We start from the raw sequence: 22,588 nt of genomic DNA, 5'->3' as shown, positions 1-22,588 counted from the left end.
CATGTGTATGTCAACCAGGATTCAGGATGGTTTCTAATAATGGTGGGCCATCTGTTACTTGTGAAAAATGCCCAGAAAACATGGTAAGTATTGAACTTTTTATAGACTGAAATTTCCATCTAACTACATGTTATTTTTCATTAATTTAAGATTAATTTGAAAAACAGTCTTCACTTGGGATTTTCTAATGTGAAGACCATTTTTCTTTTCTGTAGTATTTATTTTTCTCTTATTATTTCTCAGAAACCTTTTAACTCTAAAATTGTGCTTTTGGAAAAAGTAAGAATATTATAAATGTTTAATTATGTTCAGTTACACATACTTTTGTAGTTTGGTCAGTTCTTTCTGGCTGTCTTGACAAAGTAAGCTTAAATTTTGGGCCGTATTCACAGCATCGAGCAACAAGCACCAAACTTAACTGCCAGTAACTCCAATAAGTTAAATAAGTTAACTCCAACTCTCAAGACACCAGCCTGGTTGGGCAGATGAAGTGTTTAATAGTTAACTTGGTAATGTAACTAATATCCTCCCCCTTTTCAACTTCTTGCTAATTTAGAAAGCTTTTGAGGAATATCCATTGCTGGTTTGATCTTTCTAGTGTTCCTTTCTTTTTCCTGTGATGCTATCAGTCATCTTTGGTCTTAAGACAAACTCATGCAAAGATAAAAAGATGGTGGGGAGAAAGGAATAACATCTGTGCTATTCCTATACATATTCCCTTACTTTCATCTCCCTCCTCAGTTTTGATCTGTTAGTGCAGCTATTAGAGGGATAACGTGTGTGTGAGCTCTTTGGATACGTGCAAGATTCCATGCAACTGTATGAATTGCTATAGCTTGACTTAAGACTCTGCCATTTCTATTTCCCCTATGTATGTGTAGATGAATATGACTTTTTCTGCGTTGTTACGTTTATTGAGCTTTTTTTTTGTGTGTAGAATCTATTTCTTTTGTAAACTCAGCACCTTTAACCAACACTTATCTTCACAATGGATGTTAGTTAGTGTCTTCAGAAAAACATAAGAACATGTGTTTCATTCTCTGTCTTTTTTTGTTGTTGCCAGATTGCTTAGCCTATTTTGCCTTTAAAGCTTCATGAATGTTATTAATGATATTATTTATAAACACATTTGCTAGTAAATAACATATGAATCAGGCATTTTTCACAGGTACTTGGTAAAAATATAATAATTTTAACCTTTGTTAAGAAAAAAAATAATAATTTAAACCTTTATTTTAGAGTGGAGTTACTAAAGATGGGTGGAATTGTATTACTTGTCCGAAAGGCCTAACTTCAGAAGGAAAATGCAGATGCCTTAATAATGAAATATTAGGTAAGAAACATGCAAATTTTGATTCTTCATTGGGACTAAACTGCATGTTCATTAGGACTAAACTACATGTGCATAAATACTAGTAACATATCTGTTATACATATATTCATATGCATTTATAGTGGATGTTATTTTCAGGTTGTTATTTGCAGAGTTACTTGCAAGCTCTAGATTTTTTTTTCTTTGCATTTATTTCAAAGATCTACGTAGATACTTTCTTTTTGCTTTAGCACCGTTTTTCACCTGCAAGATGTAGCAGGTGTTGTGCTATTCATTAACTGCTTTGCTTTTCTTCTTAGTGGAAAGAAGTATAGATGGCATTTTGCTAAATGAAGCCTTATGTATACAGTGTAATGGAAGTGAGCACTCATTTTCTGCTTCAGATGCCTTAGGAAATAGGTGAGTGTTCTTGTTCCTTCTGCATTGATAAGTCCAAGATTGTCATGATCTGATGTTTAAATGTTCATGAAACAACCTATATCTCTGGGGCAAAATATAAATATTTCTGCCTAATAGAAATATTTTATTTTGCATCTGCTGAACACATTTTTAATGCTTAGTTTTAAAAGCCATGAGCTGGAAGCTCACGTTAAAATCACTGAGCTCACTTAAGTCTTTATATGATCGTATATTTCTTTGCTTCAGTCAGACTATGCACAGGTTTTAGATTGGAAACAGAAATAAGTTTTATTTTGATAATTAACTATTTTATTTCTTGCTACTTGACTAACAGTGGGAATAAATTTGTAATGTTGTTTTTTGGATTTCAATTCAAACTATGAATTTTTCTCACTGTATTACCAGGACTTTCCTGTCTGAAAAATGGTCTTTGTAATCTGGTTTCATTAAGTACTAGCTCGCATCCTTAACTACAATTTAAATGTTTTCTTTGTGGTTGTGATCTGTAGGTGTGTAAGATGTGAACAAACATTCATAAATGCCAGCAAGTCTTGTGATTGCAGCAGCCCTAATATTTTAGTAAGTACAACAAGGTTTCTTAGATGGATGCTCAAAAAAAAAAAGTATATACAAATGTATACATTTCCTGCTTTTTTTTTTTTCTCCTTTTCAGACTGGGGGATTATGTTTCAGTGCTAGTGAAAACTTGCCCCCAAAGGGAATTTCAACTGTTCGTTTTGGACAGATAGTAAGTGTCTTTATTTTGAAAAGTGTTTTTATTCTGAAGTATTCTCAAGCTGTCTTTTGGGTTTTTTATTTATTTTTAGAAAGTCTTCAAAGTCTATTGTTAAAAGCAACTTTGCACAGAGTTGGTTGTTAAATGAGTTAGAATTAGAGCCCTGTTGTAAAAAAAAAAAAAAAAAAAAAAAAAGGCCAGAAATCTGCTTTTCCTCAAAGCAAATATTTGTCTTGCTTTCTGAAAATGCCTAGCCTTCTAAATATTATCTTACTGAGAAAATGTCTTGTAATTATGAAAGCTATTTCATAAATTTAGCTTAGTTTCATAAGTTTAGCCTAAATATGAGTAGTTATAAAGAGCAGTTATAGTAGTTACAAAGAGCATAAAGAAAGAGTATAGTAGTTATAAAGAGCAGAGTATGACATAATGAATTCAGCAAATTTGGTCATGATTTAAATTTACTACACAGTCTACACTTTACCTTGAAATTTTTAGCATTTCACTTGTGCAGTAAAGGAAACACCTTTGTCAAAGAATTTTTGTTCAAGGCTTAAGTTTTATCACTCTAATTCTCTGTATTTTGTCTAAATTATTGAAGTGAAACAAATTATTGTATTGCAGTTTTATTTTGAACTGAAAAAAATAGATGCACCTGACTGTTTTTTGGATTATTACACATTAAGTAAATTGTTCTAAACAAAGACAATGAAACAGTTCTTATTTACAGGGTGTAACACTGATATCAGCATGGTTTCTGAAAAACCTACAAGCCTCAGCCTCTGCCTGTTGGGTGAGTTATTAATGGATTTGCAGTTTGTCTTTGTATAAAAGCAATACTCTTGTGTTGAATCTTCAAATGCCTCAGACGTGGGGCTTTAATCAGTGGAAGTTACCTTGCTCATTTTTAAGATGAGATGATGACAGAATGTTAGAAGGTAATACACATAGAGAATGTTTAGAAAGAATATAGGACACTAGCTGGTGTTAGTGCAAGTCTTTCCAATTGTAATCTTCATAAGGTTAAGGCATGCTGCAGAGAGGGCTTTTGTGACTTATAGATCCATAGGTTGTGGGTCTTGTGGAAGACCATGCATGACTAGAATAAATGAATTAAATCAGAAGTTTTAATAATGAATGTTTTTAAGTCCCATGAGCCTGCTACTTTCAAAACAAAAATGCTGCAGGAGTCAGGAGTTACATGAACTGTTGAATATTTGGGGTAAGAGATTAGTTATAAAATTAATTTTTTGTATATTAAGTATTGATTGGCAGCTGGTTTGGGGATGTAATAATTATGTTCCAAGTTATAAAAGAATAAACATAGAACCATCCTTTTTGTCTTTACTCTGATTTATGCATGCAAGTGTTATTTAATGTTATACTGCTGTGGATGGCAGGACCACGCAGACTTGCAGAGGTGCTGTCTGGATGCATGTGCACTAAACAGCTAGCTTGAGCCACACAAAGGCAATAACTGATGGCAAGTTAATATTTGCTCTGTAGACAACTATACTAAACTGTCAATCTTAGGTCTTTGAGTCATCTTTGTCATACAATCTGAGAAGTTTAGAGGTTTTGAGTCTTACTTCACTTTTTAAAATCAGATTTTGATATTTCTGTCACATCCTACCATTAGCTGTTGTAACTAAAATGAATTCTGAAAGTCAAGGTGTCTTATGTGTTGTAAAAGTGGAAGTATTGGTTTCAAACTGCCATCTCTAGTTCTGAAAAATATGAAGAACCTGAATAGCTGGAGGAAAATCTTGCATGTCAACAAAACAAATAATCTTCAAGTAAAATCAGAGGTTTAGAAAAGGCTCACTAAAGTTAAGGTCAATTTTTTATAACTGCCTCAACAAAAGGAAGTTTGTACTAATACTTGTATTCATTTTTGTGTTTCTCTGCTGCAGCTGTACTCCAATCTAACAGCATGCCAAGCTCTTGCAAATATGTGTGTGATGAATATGAACTCATTAAGTTCTTCAAATACTGATGCCTGTGGTTTGTTTCAGTATATTTATGCCAACACAGCAAGGCTAGGCATTGTTCATTCAATATCCTTCTGGTAAGTTACCATTTTAGCATTTTGTAAGAAAAATGCCTTATAGAAATTAGTATTCTGAATGGTCTTTAATATAAAACATGTAAAACATTATATTCCTGTAGAGAAAACTGTTGTAACTGTTTTTAGGAGACATAATCTGCCATGGCTGTATTATGGTGACCAGCCAGGATTAGCATCTCAGGTGCTCGAGACAACACATTTTCCTACACGGTTCAGTTTTAAAGGAACAAGTAAGGTAGGTGTTGAATAGCAGCATGGGGAAGTAGAGGTAGGAAGGGGACATTATAATATGAAAAAGGTTTAGATGTATTGCAGATACAACTCTACTAAAGATAAATGTTAGGAATTGAGTGTAACAAAACTCATTGTGAGATTTTTTGGAAGGGAAGGGTGATAATTATATATATAAGATGGCTGATTTTACTGACTAGCATTCATTTACTCATAGCATTCGTTAATCCTCCATACCCACTTATTCCAAAGGCCAAGATATGCGTGCTTATGTGCTCTGGCCAAGATCAGTTGTGTATGACCCGGGGAATCAAAGAGGTTCTTGTCGATTGACAGTGATGAACTTGTATTTGCATAGATCTTTTATGCCCTCTGGTAGTTAGCAGTTGGTTTAGCATTAACTTGTACTTCAGAATCTTGCTTGCTTCATTTTCCGTAAATCTTAGGGAAAGCTGCTGCTTTTCACCTTGTTTCCTTGTCTGAAGTTTATGCATCTTTGTAGCAACTCTGTGTTTTCCTGGTGAGCTAACAGAAAACAAGTGATATCCATGGCGTGCTGTAACTTTGCTGCCATCTTCTTGGTGTCTGGGCGCAGGGTCCTTTGCTGACAAGTTGTCTGTGTGGTGGCTGTGTCACAACACATTCTTCATCTTAACTGATGGACACAGTGTTCTTTGTTACCAATACAGGCCATCTGCTTAACCCTTTGCCTTCTGTTTCTTCTGATGCATACACACATCTCCATCCATACTTCTTCATTCGTACCAACTTTAATATTTCTGTTGCAAATCTTTACACGCAGAGTTGTACAGCTTTAGTCTATCACTCCATCCCCCAAATTTAACTTCAACTTTCAGTGAATATATAGAAAAGCTGAAAAGTATTTTAACAAAAGTGAACTACCAGAACCAGTATCGAAACACATTGTTTTGTTTTGTTTGACTTCGTTTGTTTTTTTATCATCAGGATATAAAACTTCAATTTATTGCAGCCTCATTTGATGCAGAAGGAAACTTTCTTAAGTGGCAGAGTTTGGAAGGAGGAGCCTTACAGGTAGGTTAGCTTTATAGCTACCTTCTGTTGATATGATAATGTTTTAGTTGCCTTTAATCAAGTTAATACAACAGCCAAGAGTTTGATAACTAAGGTAGTGACAGTTCAACCTTAATATAACCACAAAACTAGATTAAATAGCCTTTGATTCTTTCTCAGGGTAAAACCTCTTATTAACCACATATAGAAATTCAGCAATATCACCCTCATTCTTTTTGCTAATACAATTTTTCAAAAATTGAAAGCTCTAGAAAACACCAGTGATCATTTAGAATCAATCTCAGCTGCTACCTCTTTTGTCACTAAGCACAGTCCTCAGTTAGTTAGAATTTGGTCTGCTTTTATGGGTCCTATTTGAATGAGCTGTTTTTTTGCAGAAGGAAAGGTTTTCTTGAAAAGGGAAAAAAATGTATTTTCCATGATAATTTTGTTATTCTGCAAATATTAGCTTGAAATGGGAAAGGTGAATGCAGAGTTTTTCTTGCATGGAATTCTTCTGTTTAACAAAAGCCAGTAATAAAGCTTGGGGCAGGAGAGTATTCTGCATTTAGTATTTCTTGCCAAAACAGGCTATTCTTGCCTTAGATGCTCCATTCCACATCTTTCAAGAAGTTCAGTGACAGAACTATAAAATACTATGCAAGTGTGACTAAACTAAAACAACATTTTAAGAACAGTAATATTATTACAGTAAATAACTGTGTTTTCTCTTCAAAATCAGTCTGTCTCTTCAACTGCCTATGGTACCTAGGAATACTTCATACTTTGAGAAAATTGCACCTGTTAATTAACTTGATTATTAATATGTTTTGTTCAGCTTTGCCCTGATACCCAAACTAAACTGAATGCAGCTTATGTGTTTGGAACAACTTATGAACAAAATGTAAGTATGAGATAAAATGTTACAGTGAATTTCAAATAAAGTTACTTTACAGGACGTGAGTGATTCGGTGCTCATTGAAGGACCTCAGGCATCGAGCCCCAAGCTGCAATATGGGCTTTTTTTTTTTGGCATGGCTATTGCTTATTCTATTTTCTTAATTACTGAGTGAAATAAATGTGCTTGTTAGCTATTGAAATAGAAACCACAAAACTTTCTACTAATCAGACAGCCAAAAGATGAACCTGGCCTTTATGTTCCTCCAACAAGTCAACAGCCTATCTTAGGTAATACCTCACTACTGACAGTCATATGCTGTATTCTAACTTGGAATTTTCCGGTCTTCATCTTTGACCAAAGTTCATGCAGAAACAAGATACAAAACTTATCCATCCTGCCACAGCTATTAATCATCCTTATTAACTCTTTAATATATTCCTTAATTTCAGCAGATTCAGTAAAGAGACTGACATCTTCACAAGAATGAAGTTCCTACAAGTTTTAATCCAACAGATGATGGGGGAAAGGAAGAGATTATTTTACTATCCTAACTATGGGAATAGTTGTATTGGAAGCCGTCCTTACCAAACACCAGCAGAGCCAGAGGGGATAGAGCAGTTTGAACTGTCCCTGCTCTAGTAAAACTTGAGCTTGTTTATACTTAGATGCCAGTGGCAGTGAGTCAAGGACACGGCTATGCCAGCATTAAGGCTTCCTTAGTTTTGGCAGTTATGTGTTAAAATGGGGAATGTTGCGGCATGAGAGAATAGCTGGTTTATTTGTATAAGACTCCCTACACTCTGCATGTGTGCACAGCATCTAATACCTATTTATTTATCCATTAACATTACTTATTAGCATGTTTACATTCAAAACCCTTCCCCCGAGTTAAATGTTGCATTGTAAAAATACATTTACTCAGCTGCTGTTTGGATGTTGTGAAAGCCAAGTAGTGTAATAGTTGCCAAAGCTTTAGTCCTTGTAAAGTGCACTGTTCTTTTAAATAATTTTAACAAGTATTTGTTTAAATATTTTTATTCTTTAAGTATTTATTGTAGTATGTGTTAAAATTCTTTAGTCCATATTTAAGTACTGCAGACAAAACAAAAATTTATTTTCTCTTTGAATCATTGAACTGTTTCATTTGGTTAGTCTTTTTTGTTGTGTTTTGTTTTTTCCCCCAAGACTTTTGTTTTTACTGTATTGATGTGTAGAACAAATAGGTAAGTATTAACAGCATTTGTTGTTACTGGGTTTAAAATCAACATCTGTAGATATTAATTTACTGTTTTTTTTTTAATTTAATTATTTTCATGCACTATGTACCTCACTTTTTTTTTCCCTTACAGCCTTGAGGAAAGGGCAATTGAAATTGACTGTTGAAGGATTGCATAACCTGAAACATGCAAAACCCATTCAACTTCCTTTCTAATTTCTTGACTTTAGTGTTTATCCTGTTTCAAATTTTATGTCTCTGAAGTCTCCTCGCATATGTTTTCCTAATCTATGTAAATAATAGCAAATTTAAATTCTGTATTAGTCGTTCTGGTCAATTGTGGTATTTTCCAAGAGGTTTGTATAGTATAAGGACTAATTATTCCAGTTTAGACATAGCTGGGATGCTTTGTCATTTATAAAGTATGTGGGACAGGTGTTACAGTGTATTTATAGGGGAAGAATCTGCAACTTTTTATTCTATTATTTTTTTCCTGCAGTGCAAAATTTCAATTTCAAAGATTTTAGTGGATTATGCTAATCCAATCTTTTATGACATATTCCTTCAATATAATGATGATGAGGGACAGCAATATCTTTGGGATGTGCCAGTTTTAAACTTGAATCTTCAATACAATGAAATGTTTGTGAACCAAGGTAAGAATAGTATATAATCTTTAAAGAGTATTTATGTAATATTGATCACTTTTAGTAGAGTTTTTCCTTTTGGTTCTGAATTTACAGTTTTTTAAATATTGCATGACTCTACCATATTTTTTCAAAGGCAGCAATATGAATAACTGGCTTTTGACGCGTCGATTTTTTTTGGTGGATGCACTAAGTGGAAAAGATAATGACTTGGGAAAATTGCCAAGAATAATTCGAATTGCTAGCAAAATAACAATAAGGTAAATAAATGCATACCATTGTATGGTGATACAGATAAAATAAAGTCAATCTTGCTTAATCTGCATTTTATTGCATCTTAAAGGAAAGTTGTGTTATTGTGCTGTTTCTAATACATTCTGTGCTCCTTTTTTATTGCATACCTAGAAATAGCAAGAGCAGGTTGTTTTGATGCTTAATTGAAAATACATAACCTTGATTTGAGGGGTTTTAAATTGCTGTAGTTACTTCCCATTCAAGAGGACTGTGTGTGCATAAAAGTTAGCAGGCACCTTTTGGAAGCAGATGACTTCTAAGACCTAAGGTCTCCTCTTTCCAATAAGTCTGTTGCTAACTATGGGGGCATGTTATTTCATGCTCCATATTCTTCTTTTGCAGTATTTTTACATGTTATTGCTTACAAATGCTGTCCTACCATTTAATAGTCTTGTAGTTGTATAACTGCACTTGTGAGACTACCTCTTAGAGTCATTACTGTTTCTTTATCTCAGTTAGAACATATTTTGGAAGAACCATTTTCCTTGGTAGTGTAAATGCATTTTTCAGAGATGATTGTCTAAACAAAGTTGAGGTCCCTCTTGTACTTACTGCACTTCTTCACAATATATTAGTTATGAGTTGCAAGAACTCCTGGGCCATATAGATAATCATCTCTAGGATTTATTTAATGTACTAGGTCTACTTGTTGAGAATTACCTGTTACATTATTTCAAAAAATAAGGATCAATCAAGTGTGCTAGGAGAACCCCTTGAAAAAAAGAATGCCAGAGATTCAAAATAAACATAGTAAAGGCAATTCTGTAATATTTTGAGAAAAAGCAACTTTTAGAATTAACTTCAGTTGCAGCTATTGTCATGTGAAATATAAAGCGTGGTTTAAGATATTTACTTAAAATGAATAATTCTCTCTACATTTTCCTTTATGTATTTTTATTTATGCCTTTTATAGTCCAGTCACTTTAAAATATGAATTGCCACATCATTTGGTTTGTAACTCAGATTTCATCAATTACATTGTTTTGTTGTTTAGTATTTTCCTGTTTGTACAAGCTTCAATCAATACTTTCCAAGCAGCTCATCCATTTTGGGGGTTAAATATAATATTCTGGTTTTATTTCTGCAGTGTTCGTCTGGCAACGCCTACTCAGAGGGGAACTATCTACCCACCTCTAATTACAGTTGCTTACACGGATGTGCTTATCCAAAACCCTGACACCCAGAGTGTGATGGTGAGGTTTTTGTGCTATTTTTAATTGATCAGAATTTTTCGTGGTGCTTTTAGTTCTGTTAGAATTCTAGTTAAGAGAATTTGTTTTCCTAATGTGAAATAAGTAGTTTCTAGTTCTACAGAATTTAGAGGTTGCAAATTTTCACTACAACTTAAAGCATTTAAAGCAAAGTTGTCAAAGTATTTTCTTTTAAATGCATCTTATTTGAGTCCTTCTTAAATTAAAATATCTAGAATTTTACAATCAGTGGTGTAATGATAAGTTAGACCAGAATGCAGATTTAAAAATATGTGCGTAGAAAATAACCAGGAAGAAATGGTCTTCGTGCAGTGATCTGAAAGTAGCAGTGTTTTCATCAAAAAATTAGTGTAATTATATTTACTGGAAGTTACTCCGAAAAAACATTGTTGAAAGGGAAAGAGTCAAACACTTGGTAACTGCTTTTTGAAAGTCTGCCCAACTATAAGTACCTCAAGGGAGACAGTGAGGAGGATGGTGCCGGCCTCTTTTCAGTGGTGGCCACCGACAGAACTAGAGGAAATGGCCGGAAACTGAAGCATCAAAAGTTCCACAGGAACTTAAGGAAAATTTTTTAACAGTGAGGGTGACAGAGCACTGGAACAGGCTGCCCAGAGAGGTTGTGGAGTCTCCTTCTCTGGAGATCTTCAAAACCCGCTTGGACGCAGTCCTGTGCCACGTGCTCTAGGTGACCCTGCATGTGCAGGGGCTTGGGCTGGATGACTTCTAGAGGTCCCTTCCAACCTTGAGCATTCTATGATTCTATGAATTGTAAGGATTATAATGAAGTGTAACTCCTAACGTGGGCAGGGCAGAGGTCCATTCCCAGCATTATCCCTGGTAAAACCTGTGTGGGTTTCAGTTCCCTCCTACCTTGAGCAGAGCACCTGGCAGCACTAAGTCTGGTGCTGTAGTGTGCACTGGAGTGGGCTTACACTGCACTCTGCAGTAGCCCTAGATGGGGATTGGCACCAAATAAAAAGCAGTAAAACACCACTGACTGTAATCACTGTAGCATTTCAGAATTTCTACACATATTTACTTTTCATATTTTAATATTCAGGTTTCCTTCTCGGTCATTTATGAGATGAATCAGTCAGAGGCTCAGGTTCAGACTGATGTAAGTAATTGTCCTTTAATGTGTTGATGTATGATTTGCTTACGTTTGTCCCTTTAAAAATATCTACAAATAATTTTTCATTCTGCTCAGATCGCATTGGGTGTGCTGGGTGGACTTGCAGTTTTGTGGTCCCTCCTCAGGACTGCAGGCTGGAAAAGGCGAACGGGAAGCTCCATGATTGACTTGCAGGTATAAATGGCTGGTGATCTCAGTGAGGACGTATTTTCCTTTCTTTATGGAGATCTTGGCTATCATATTGTATAATTATTTTGTTTCTTACGGTAGCTGAATTAATTTATAGTTGTTTAAATCTAGCTGCATGGAGCTATGGAGTTCTAGGATCCCCAATATTTTTTTTTTCTTTTTTTGGCCTCTGTTGTTGTTATTTAGGAAATAGTTTTGCTAAAAAGGCACAAATACAGATATTAAAAACAGAGCAAATCCGGTCAGTTAGACGGTCTTTGTTATTTTTCAGAATAATTCTCCTTTGAACAAAGACCAGCTAATAGGAGTTTCAGATAGTAAATATACCATAAATATATAAACATGTGAGAAAAATTCTGTTGGGGCTTCTTTTCAGTAAGAGAGTTTACTAGTGTGAGCTGCATAGCATTTTATATGAATGTACTATATACATTAGTTAACAAGTTTTACAGATTTGAACCATGTTCTTTTACAATTACAGACAGTTTTGAAGTTCTTACTGTTCTATGCTGGAGACCTTGCCAATGTTTTCTTTATCATCACAGTGGGTACAGGAATTTATTGGCTTGTGTTCTTCAAAGTAAGTCTTTTTTCAGATTTTTTAATTATGAATAGTTACTAATAATGTGTACATTTTAAAACAAAAATTCATTTTCTTTTGTCTTTTTTTTTTTTTTTGCCCTTCTGGTCAGACTGTTGAGGCAAGTTACACGTGATGTTCTGTGTGTTTAAATTTTCAGCCTATTACTTTCTTTATATTTCCTTGCACTTGCAATCTGCTTAGTAGTAATACAAAATATTTTACAAATTCGAAACATTACAGATTAACTGTGGGTCATTTTCCACAGAATTTCACTCTTAAGCACTTAATATGTTTCTACATATGCCATCTATGCTGTTTCAATATAGCCTCTCACTTATAGGCTCAGCAGTTTGTCTCTGTCTTTTTACCACTTCCATCTCAAGAAGAAGATTTTGTTACATACGTGGGATGTGCTTTTAGTCTAAAGGTATTTTTTTTTCTTTGAGAATTCGAGTCATTTACACATGCTTCTTTATATTTTCACTAGACTTTTTCTTTTAAATATCTTGTACAGTGCATGTTATCAGTGTATAGAGGTAAACAATTATTTTAACTTTATCGAGCTGACCAATTATTGTGTCATTCATGATCTTTGATATGACTTACAATTGTCCCAAGCCTATTTTTTAAAGGTGTATCAAAGTTAACTAAGAAGGTTGCAGTGTCAGGTATAGTCTAGTGTATTTTTTACTGTATTTAATGAAGAACATGTGCTTACAATGACTTAATTTGCCTATATACTGTTACTTACTCAAATTATACTTCATTTTTTTCCTTAGGCATTGCAATTATTACATAAATTGGTTTCACAACTTACTGTAGACATTTTCTTTATTGACTGGGAAAGACCTAAGGGGAAAGTTCTTAAAGCAGTTGAAGGTAACTCAAACTAAACTTGTATACAGAGCATGAATTAAACTTTGCTGTTGCTCTCAGGTATTAAATTTCAGAGCTTAATTGTTTTTATTGTTTTTAGGTGAAGGTGTTATAAAAAGTGCTGCTGCACCTGTGAGCATATGGAGGACATATTTTATAGCCAATGAATGGAATGAAATTCAGACAGTGAGGAAGATAAATCCCCTCTTTCAAGTGCTTGCAGTTCTTTTTTTTTTGGAGGTATTATTAATATTTTTTATAATTCACAACCATAATGTAACACAGAATCTGTTTTTTAGTTCTGTTAGTCTTTATGCTAATAAGAGGACCTACATGTTCCCTTGAAAAAAATGTGACTTTGTAGAATAAGCTCGTGTTTTGATGTTGTTATTAAAAACTTAAAAAAAACAACCAACCTTTAATTTCCTTGGACATCTTTGTTGGCTTTGTTTTATTTCCCTTTTTTTTTTTTCTTTCTTTAGCTAACATGTTAACTGGCTTAAGGAACTAATTCATTTGTCTACGCACTCAATTCTTTATTTGACTACTAGCTCCCTTATGCCATGCTTATGTTACCTGAACTGGAGCTTCCATCCTGCTAATTTTGATCTTTTATAAAGCAGGAAATGAAATCTGCTAGTTCTCTTCTTGATGTCATAAGGCAGTGCTTTAGTTATTGCTAAAGGGAGATTTTCTTAAAATTTTCACATATAAGGATCAATGTTTCAAGACCTATTTTTTTCTCTTATCATTTTGATTTTTCTTTTTTTTTAACTGTTTAGAATAGTTTTAGCTGTATGAACAGTAGAGAAAAATATATTTCCATTTGATAAAAGCAAGACCTCAGTTTCTTACATTTGAAAGGTCAAAAATATGTTTCAGCCCAGGAAGATACAGAACCAGGAAGCTGAAATCCAGCAGAAGTAAAATTCCTATGCAGTTTACCTGTAGAATTTTACAGTTTATCTGTGTAATTGTGTGGACTTGTCCTGAGTTTTGCCTTTATGTGTGTGTTTTGATATCATGCCTACATACATACAATATATGCTCTTCTAAATAATAATGCTGGATCACACGATTAGACTCCATTAAATAAAATCTATAAATTAACTATAAATAAAATTAAATAACAAGCATGCTACTCTTCTCAGCTCTATTTTTCTTATGGTTTCTGTTACAATGGAAACCAGGGAATCATAAGTAATTCTATTCGTTGCCCCTGTGTTTCTAAATTAAACTCCATGTTTCTTTAGGTGGTGGGATTTTCCAACCTGGCTTTGATGGATTCTTCTTCCAGTCTTACAAGGAGCGGCGAGAGCTACATGGCTCCCTGGAGCCGCGTTTTGAGGTTCGGTGTCTCCGCTGCGCTCTGGTTAGCCGTTGCCTTCCTGCAGGTTTGTAACGAGATGGTGAATTACCAGGGCAGGGCTGATATTCTGCAGCTGGAATATATCCTTATGCCACCAGCTCTACCCCACGTAGCACTAAGCATGTTCTTACCTCCTTTGCTGGTTCTAGACTTCTAGCTTCTAACTCCCAGCTGGTGCAGTGGCACATAACAACTCAAAATGAATGTTCTAAGTTATGAAAGATCTCACTTTCTACTCGCTATCTTCAGTCCGCTAAAGAAGCACTTAGGAACTACTTTATTTTGCTTCAGACACCCTTGAAGCCACACCAAGTTCAGAACAAAAAACAGGTTCTTGCTAGAATTCTACTTAGTAGGGGAAGGGTGTTAATCCCATTTCTGGGGGCTAGTGCAAAGATGGTCACTACTGAAATCTGTAACATGGCTGCTAAGCTTTGAAGTTAACTGCTTTATAATTCAGAATAAAGCCAAGTCTGGGGAACTAATGAAGTAAAATGTGGTTGGTTTATTTCAGATTATATATTTTGCTGTGTTTTATGAAAGATTTGTGGAAGATAAGATTACACAATTTATTGATTTGTGCTGCATGAGCAATGTAAGTACTTCTTGATGTAACTTCTGTTACACGGGATTCTGTTGAATAGGATATTATGCAAGATGGTTTAAAAATATTAAATAGGGTTTAATTTAATCAGAGATCACTAGCTAATACCCAAAGTCATTTTTTTTTGACTCGCTTCATTCAGAAAAAGATTCTAGAATCATAGATGTGTTTTAATTTTTCAACATCATGGAATTAATAGTGATCCTTTCAGAACTAAACCTGAAACTGGTTGGTCTCTAGTAAAACATAGATTCAGCTTATATGTGAAAGAGTTAGGAAATGTTTTTCTGTCTTATGTATTTTGATACCTGCCTACATTGTATATGTTGTATGTCTGCTCTTGTTGATCTCCACTGTGGATTCAGAAGTTCAAAAATAAAAAGATACTGTTTTAAATAAGTATTCTTCTATTCCTTCTAGATTTCAGTGTTTCTCCTGTCACACAGCTGCTTTGGTTATTATATCCATGGTCGCTCTGTGCATGGACATGCAGATACCAATATGGAAGAAATGAGTATGAACCTAAAGAGAGAAGCAGTAAGTAAAAGTAGTAAAATTTACATCTGTTCTAATTATTCATAAAAAACTCTGCATCACGTGGTTGTGCTTTTGCATTTTGTTGCACCAAGTCATCATTTTTAAAAAAAATTACCAGCTGATGTTCTGTAAACAAGTGACTTATTAATTCTTCTTGCAATTAGTTCTCCTCCTTTCTTCCTCACTATCTCTCCTTCTGATGTCGTAGGTGACAAATTCCTGTTTTTCTAATACATTTTTTGTCTTGTATATATATCATCTTTTGCATACTGAAGCCTTCCATAGGCTCGTGATGACATGGCATTCTAAGGGGCTTTCATGCAGTGAAACCCCCCTACCAAATATCTACTTCTATAATAAATTTTTGTACCTCTCTGGTGACATAACTATGCTTTACAGTCAACAATTTGAGTAATGATTTTTTTAGTTTGTCATACCTTGTATCTTTGCTGCAAGATTACATAAATATATAACATCTAATACAATGTTGGAGCAGCCTGCACTAAATATGTTATCTTGCATCGTTGTAGAACAAGTAAGAAGGAAATATCCTAGATAAAGATATCAATAATTTAGTGATACCTGACCAGAAAAAAACAATAAGCATGTAAAAACTAAATCTCAAACACTGAACTGCAAAAGAGTATTTTAAATACTATTGCTTGTTTGTTCTTCTTTTTCCTAATTTTTTTTTCCCTATATTTTATTCTAGTGAAATTTAGGGAAAAAAAAAAACATGTTTTACCTCTGGAAATATTGAAGTTTTGTATTTTATTGGATTTTTGAGATTTATTAAGTACATTTTGAGAAAGTCATGGAAAAAGTCAAAAATCCAAAGCATTAAACAAAGCAGAAAAAATACAAAATAAAATATGAGTACAAAACAAATGGCCTGAGAATGCATGTCAAAAGGTATTTTAGAATGTAATAAACTGAATATAAATGAAAAGAAGATTATGGCTTTGTGACAGCAGGGGTCAGGATTTCATGTCCTAAGGAAACCTTGCTCTAAGAGTGCAGTGGATTTAAGTGCTTAAAGATATAAAGCAGTATATGTACATGAAAGAGAAATGAAAGTCTTGACTTTGCTGATCTATAGGTGAATGATATTAATAATGTTAATTTACAATTATAGGAGAATCTGTGTAGCCAGAGGGGTTTGTTACCAAATACAGATGTCCAGACATTTCAGATTTCCATTTCAAGAAAAATGAGACTGCAATATGACAGGATTCATGAAACCCTAACAAGGGTAAGTGAGATACTTGTATTCTGTAAATGTTAACTAATGTGTGTTTTTTTCCACTGAAGTCCTGGTCGTGTTGTGTTTCAGAAACGTGGTCCTGCTAGGCTTTTGGACTCATCTGCAAATACTTTTGAACAGAACACAAAGGCGTACAACACCATGAACAAATTTCTAGGTTCATTTATTGATCACGTATGTATATTGACATGTATATATGTAGGAAAATTTAATAAGTAGAGATGAAAAATTGTTACTCCGAAAGACTGTAATTTTTCTTTAAGCATAGGTACTTAAAGATTTCTTATTAAAGACTTTATGCAACTAGAACACGGGTTAGTTCAAGATTAAAAAAAGAATACTGTCCAGCAGTACAGCCTGCTCTTACAACAACAAATGCTTTTTTGTTATTCACTTAGAATAGACCTTTTTTTTCTTTTTTAATTCTAAATGGTGGATCTGTGCTCCACCGTTGTAACAAGTATTGTTCCTTTGAAATCTTAAAACCAGAAGTCTTTTCTTTTCATATAGGTTCATAAAGAAATGGATTATATTGTAAAAGATAAGTTGCTTCTTGAACGAGTTCTTGACATGGAGTTCATGGAGCCCATAGAGAAAAGTATCTTCTACAATGGTAAAAGGATCTGTGCCTTAGGGTTTGTGCTTTTGTAACTGTGTAGTTTTCTGTGTAGATTTCTGTGCCAGGATTTACAATCCAAACTGAAGGAGAGGCAGGAGAGGCAGTTAAATAACAGCTTGTGAGGGAGGTGGTTGGACACGCAGATTGATCTCTAGATTACAGAAATCCTGTTTATAATTTCTGCTGCTTGACTGAAAAGATATTGCACTGAAGTGTGCACATGTTTATGTGGTGATCTTTTGACTAGCCATCTAGATCCATTGGCCACTTTGTAAATGGAAAGAAGAACCCCAATACTATTGAAATAATTCAGCAATATGTTGTTTTATAAAACTGAATTTCATATGAGATATTTTCAAGTACAAATATGAAGGATTTTTCTAAAGATTGCAGTGAGGAAGTTCTCATAGAATAATTGATGTTAATACACAAGTCATCCTTGACCACTAGGTTAGGCAAAGTCCAAGTCTTTGGGGCTCTTGAATATTTCATTTTGAAGCATTTTAAACATTGCCAATGCACCCAAAATGAGTATTCATATAGGAGCAGGGATGACAGCAGCTCTGGTTCTCGACCCTGAGCTATGCAGAGGCAAACACACGCTTGTGTTCTCCAGTGTATCCTCCTTAATCCTGAGCCCACCCCAAGCCTAAACATAAATATTTCCAAGTGACCATTACCTATGTTAAAAGATAGATTTATGGACAGTTCTTGGCCATCTGTCAACCTTAAACCTCGATTCCTAAAGGTGAATCCCTGGAAAATTTATGCTATTAAACACAAAGGTTTCAAAATCTTAATCTATTCATAATTACTGAGAGGTGAGTAGACTGCATGGCAGTGATGCTCACCCAGGGTTAGGCCCTCCCAAGGCTCTGAAACTTTAATCCTATTAAAAGGTCCTGTCTGGGGAGCAGTGTCTGTGCTACAGTGAAACATCAGCTGTGAACTCAGGCTGAGGCAAACTTTGTTTCTCAGCCCCTCAGCTGTGCAGAGTCCATCAAACAGATAGTCTTTCCAATCTGTATAACAAACCCCATTTTACCTCGGCTGTAAATATAGCCATCATGTGCACAACAACTTAGTGTAAATTAATGTACCATAATGATGCAGGTCCTCATTTTGAGTCCCTGTCCAGTGTCAATGTTTAGAAAATCTGAACCATATCAGAACTATAATTCATAATTCAGAACCATACCTATTACCAGGTGACCAGTCTACATCGTAAAAATCCGTTTTTGTTCTTATGTAATAGCAGTCCTCAGTTTAGATCACTGAGCTGTGCAGAACTTGCTTTGACCTCTCTGTGACACCAGGGCTGCAAAAGCTGGACCCTGATTTGAACCACATGCCTTGCTATAAATACAGCCAGGAATGCAGCACATGTCCCGCAACTACGTAGAAGCCGTGGCCATAGGCTGCTGCTAGCACCAACTACACAGAAATCCTCAAAGGCTGGAGATCTCCACCCATACCTTTATGAAATACCATCTCTAGTAATGAAAATCGCCAGGTAACCAGTTTCTGCACTAAAACTACAGCTGGGCCTTTCAGTGGCCCCAGCCGGTGACTCCGCACCTTTCCGTAGCCGTCGTTCCAAAACCTTATTCCAACCCCCAGCTGTGCTCAGCCCTAAGCATCAGGTGTGCAGGCAGTACCTGAGGTAAAATTAAATGTTGAACGGTACCCACAGAAACAGTGACGTGATCTCCAAACCATGCAGTGTTCAGCAAAGATTGTAACTCCCAGCACTGATTTAAGTGTATTGCTTCAGGGCTTAGATGGTGCTAGTTCTTAGCAGTTTAGATACGGATCAAGATTTAATGACGGACCTATAAAATCTGGAATGAAAACATGCTTTGGATAGTAGAACCTGCATCATACATGTTTTTCTGAAAAAGCATAGAGAAGGAAAAGAATGTCTTTTTTCTGTATTTGCTTGCTTTAAATATTTCTCTTCTGAGACTGGTGCTTGTTGAAAAAGAAAGGAGCAAGCAGTCTAAACTAGTTTGGCTATAGTACCTTCTTAGGTATTTTAATCTTAAAAGATCTGTTTTCAGGGAAAATATTAACCAAATTAGCAAAGATAATGCTAAATGCTGAGACTGCACTTTAAAAAAGGCTCTAAGCATGCATTTTATTAGTTTGCAGAGTTGGGGCCAGAGTTAGCACTTGCTAAGAAATTCAACAATAAGCAACTTTGATCTATTTATGCCTTTTTAAAAAAAAAAAAAGTTTGTATTAGAGGTTTATTAGTTTGTAATAGAGGTTTATGGCATGTGTGGGCTTGTGTGTGTGTGTGTTCTCTCAGTATAAAGCTATTTTGCAAGTAAAAACGTATTGTTTTTGTTTAAATATAATGTCATAACTATTTTTATCGTATTTTCTTGCTCAGTCTTTTCTTTTTGATAGTTTTCTCTGTGGACTGACAAACTTCATGAAGTTGCACTTTACAGAAATAATTTTTTTTTCAACAAATTATTTTGTTTATCTAGATGAGAGACACTCTTTCAGTGATGTTCTCTATTATGGCAACGAGACAACACTGCTCATTTTTGATATCCTGTTCTTCTCTGTTGTGGATTTGGCTTCCCAAAGTTTTGTTTTAGCAGCTATTCTCACATACTTGCAACAGGAGGTAAATACACAAATTAAAAACGAAATCATATTTTTTAAGTATAGGTTAGTATGGAAATTTATATTATTTGTTAGATAGTTAAGCTCTGTAAGCAGTATATTGTGACAGAAGGTTGTACTTGGAGCTTATAAAGCTGTCTTTTGATTTTTTGTGTGTGTAAAATAGACTTTATGAGAGATTAGTTTTATTCTCAAACATGTCATGAATGAATAGAGTAGAAATAACTTTCAACAGAAAATAAAAATATCAGTCAAAGTTAATCACAGTTAGTTAACTAATATTTCAGGGTGAAAAATGTTTCAAAGTTACTAAAGGAGCTAACCATCTAAATCATAAATAACATGTCAATGAATTCAAGATCATATGAATTTATTATTTTTATGTTAGATAATTGAAACGTGGCATTTTAAATATCCTACTTTTAATACAATATTTCTACAATATTCTTAGATATTTAGGTTTATTCGTAATACAGTCGGACAGAAGAATTTGGCATCCAAAACCTTGGTGGATGAAAGATTTCTCATTTAACTGATTAAGAAGATGAAATTCTTTGTTGAGGAGTTAATCATGGAAATCGTATCCAGGAGCGAAGCACCTCTGATCTGCAGGTTAACTGTAGTACACTTTTCAATAACAGTGTGATGATTTTGGCATTTTTATATTTTTGTATTATTAGGTTTTATCTTTGTGTAGCATAAAATATTTTCAAATTTGTGAACACTAAGCTGTAATCCTCCGAAGGGAAAAATATAAGTTATTTTATAATGAAAATAAGAAAAAAAAACTTAGGGGCATTTACTAAGATATGGACTGATCACCTTGAGGTGATAATTTGTATATATTTAACAGGAGAGTTTGTCATCTCCTCGGGTTTCTGAAAAAGACTGAAATCTTTTTCTTTGTTTTCTTTTTGAGATAGGTGTTTAGTAAACCTATTTCAAGTTTCATGCCATACAGGATCTGTTGAATTAAACCAGCAAGTATTTCAAGAGGACCATTTAAAGGTCACTTATCCATAGTGGCTTCAACTTGAATTTTTTATTTCTATGTATTGGCACAGAATTACCTGCTTTTCTCTCTTCCCTTTGCCTTTATGGAACTCAGTGTTTTTCTTGCGTGGGGAGGGTGTGTGGCAAAGCACCATGTTTGAGACACAGCAGCGCTGCAGCAACACAGAAGAGAAGCAGCTGATGGAGCAGGGGAGAAGACAGTGGATACCTTTGGTCTGTTAATGATCTTCTGTAATCTAATGTCAAGGAAAATGCAGTAATTCCTCTGTGCTGAATCAGCCAGTGAAATAAAAGTAATGGTTCTTATCCTTTTTGAGTTTTTTCACGGGTGCCTGTATATCTATGTTTGTATCCTCTGACTCTCTATGATTTTCTGGCTTTGTTATCTGTACATTTAACAGAGTGAAACATTTCATCTTCATTATCTGATTGGAATTTAGCCAATTTAATAAATATAAGTGCCACTTATTAAGTGTTAAGAGAGATTACGAATGGCCTCCAAATCATCTTAGAATAACGTATGTACTTCCCGTTTGTATCTCTGAAAAATATTCTTACTGTTTTTTTTTACTTTTAAATGACATGTTTTTTAGTACACAGATTTCTGTTTTTACAACTGTTAACTTCTCTTTAGATGATTCAGCAAGGGGCTTTCACCACCAAATACTCAATAAAACTGTATGTCCAGACTACTATCCTTATTGACAAACCTTTCCATGTTAAAATCTTGCTGTGAGTTGGCTTCAGATATGCCTTTAATTTTAATTACATGCTGCCCGGAAGAGTTTAATAAGCTTTAAAAGCCTTTCAGTTTGAAAGGATTCCTGCAAAAGGCATATGTTGTTACAGGTGAATGATAAATTAATCTAAAAACATCCTGGCTAAACAGTTCCATCCCTTGAACCCCCTCTTCCTCCACACTACCCACACATGCCTGCCAGGTTTTATTTCTCTAGATCATTGATCGAAAATGTTAGTGTAGCTAAAATGCCCACATTATATGGTTTATGATGTAATTACAGGAATCTGAAACTCCAGGAATTCATAGAAATGTTTCTTCATTTTTGCTTTCTAGTGCATGGTTGAAAATGGGCTCACTCCACTTTGCTCTCATACCCGGTGGTTTGTTCAGCAGGTAGCTCAGGTGAATGTAATTCCAGCTAAAATGGCTTCACTTTTGTTATTAATGTGCAGTTACAACGTGTAATTCTTGTGGCCTGTCTTCAAGTTTCTAAATTTAATAAATCACGTGGCATTTCAAACTCTTTTTATCTCTGAGCAATAAGGAAGTTTTACAAGATTAGAGAAGTGGGTTTTTTTTCTGTTTGTTTTTTTTTTCTAAGTTTATAACATGCAAATTTTCCTTCCAGTGAATATGAGACATTTCAGAGTACAGCAGGAGACTTCTGGTTCTGCAATCCACAGAAGCTCTCTCAGGATAAGTGTAAAGAAGGGATATTGCACTCTCTGTGAAAACAGAGGGATATACCTTTGGATAACAAAAACTAATGGAATGAGCTTATTGCAAAGTGTCTACCGAGACAGATGCTAAAATAGCCAATTCCATAAAGAATTACAGCTCGTGTGCAAACAAGAGCAAGCTGCGGGGGTGGTAACTATCCTCAGAACCATCTTCTGTTCACACCGCCTGCTTTCACTTGCACGCCGTGGCCTTTCTGCTGTACCACTTCAC

General features: G+C 34.7%; 1 protein-coding gene across 1 annotated transcript; it reads left to right on the top strand.

Annotated features, from left to right (window-relative positions):
• On the top strand, positions 1-20,611 carry TMEM67 (transmembrane protein 67). The gene is made up of 27 exons (XM_088533582.1): positions 1-83; positions 1,240-1,333; positions 1,633-1,732; positions 2,242-2,311; positions 2,406-2,480; positions 3,199-3,261; positions 4,382-4,536; positions 4,663-4,771; positions 5,734-5,820; positions 6,638-6,703; positions 8,416-8,572; positions 8,700-8,823; positions 9,945-10,050; positions 11,132-11,188; positions 11,279-11,377; positions 11,874-11,972; positions 12,316-12,402; positions 12,755-12,854; positions 12,952-13,091; positions 14,105-14,245; positions 14,735-14,815; positions 15,245-15,361; positions 16,497-16,613; positions 16,695-16,799; positions 17,136-17,238; positions 19,740-19,882; positions 20,333-20,611. The coding sequence occupies exons 1-27, from the start codon at positions 27-29 to the stop codon at positions 20,411-20,413; spliced, it is 2,733 nt and encodes a 910-aa protein (XP_088389708.1). The 5' UTR covers positions 1-26; the 3' UTR covers positions 20,414-20,611.
• Positions 20,612-22,588: the final 1,977 nt, after the last annotated feature.

The sequence above is a fragment of the Tinamus guttatus genome, unplaced genomic scaffold (assembly GCF_059628265.1).
Source record: "Tinamus guttatus ecotype Peru unplaced genomic scaffold, ASM5962826v1 Tinamus_guttatus_pri_ptg000510l, whole genome shotgun sequence".
NCBI classification, from domain to species: Eukaryota; Metazoa; Chordata; class Aves; order Tinamiformes; family Tinamidae; genus Tinamus; species Tinamus guttatus.
This window is presented reverse-complemented; position numbering and strand designations above follow the sequence as displayed.

What these genes read in the sequence shown, in the direction of transcription:
- TMEM67 (XM_088533582.1), top strand. Translation starts at nt 27, where the DNA reads ATGGTTTCTAATAATGGTGGGCCATCTGTTACTTGTGAAAAATGCCCA. An exon ending in GCTAGCAAAATAACAATAAG is followed by an intron (nt 8,824 to 9,944) that starts GTAAATAAATGC and finishes TTATTTCTGCAG; the next exon opens with TGTTCGTCTGGCAACGCCTA. An exon ending in TAGGTTCATTTATTGATCAC is followed by an intron (nt 16,800 to 17,135) that starts GTATGTATATTG and finishes CTTTTCATATAG; the next exon opens with GTTCATAAAGAAATGGATTA.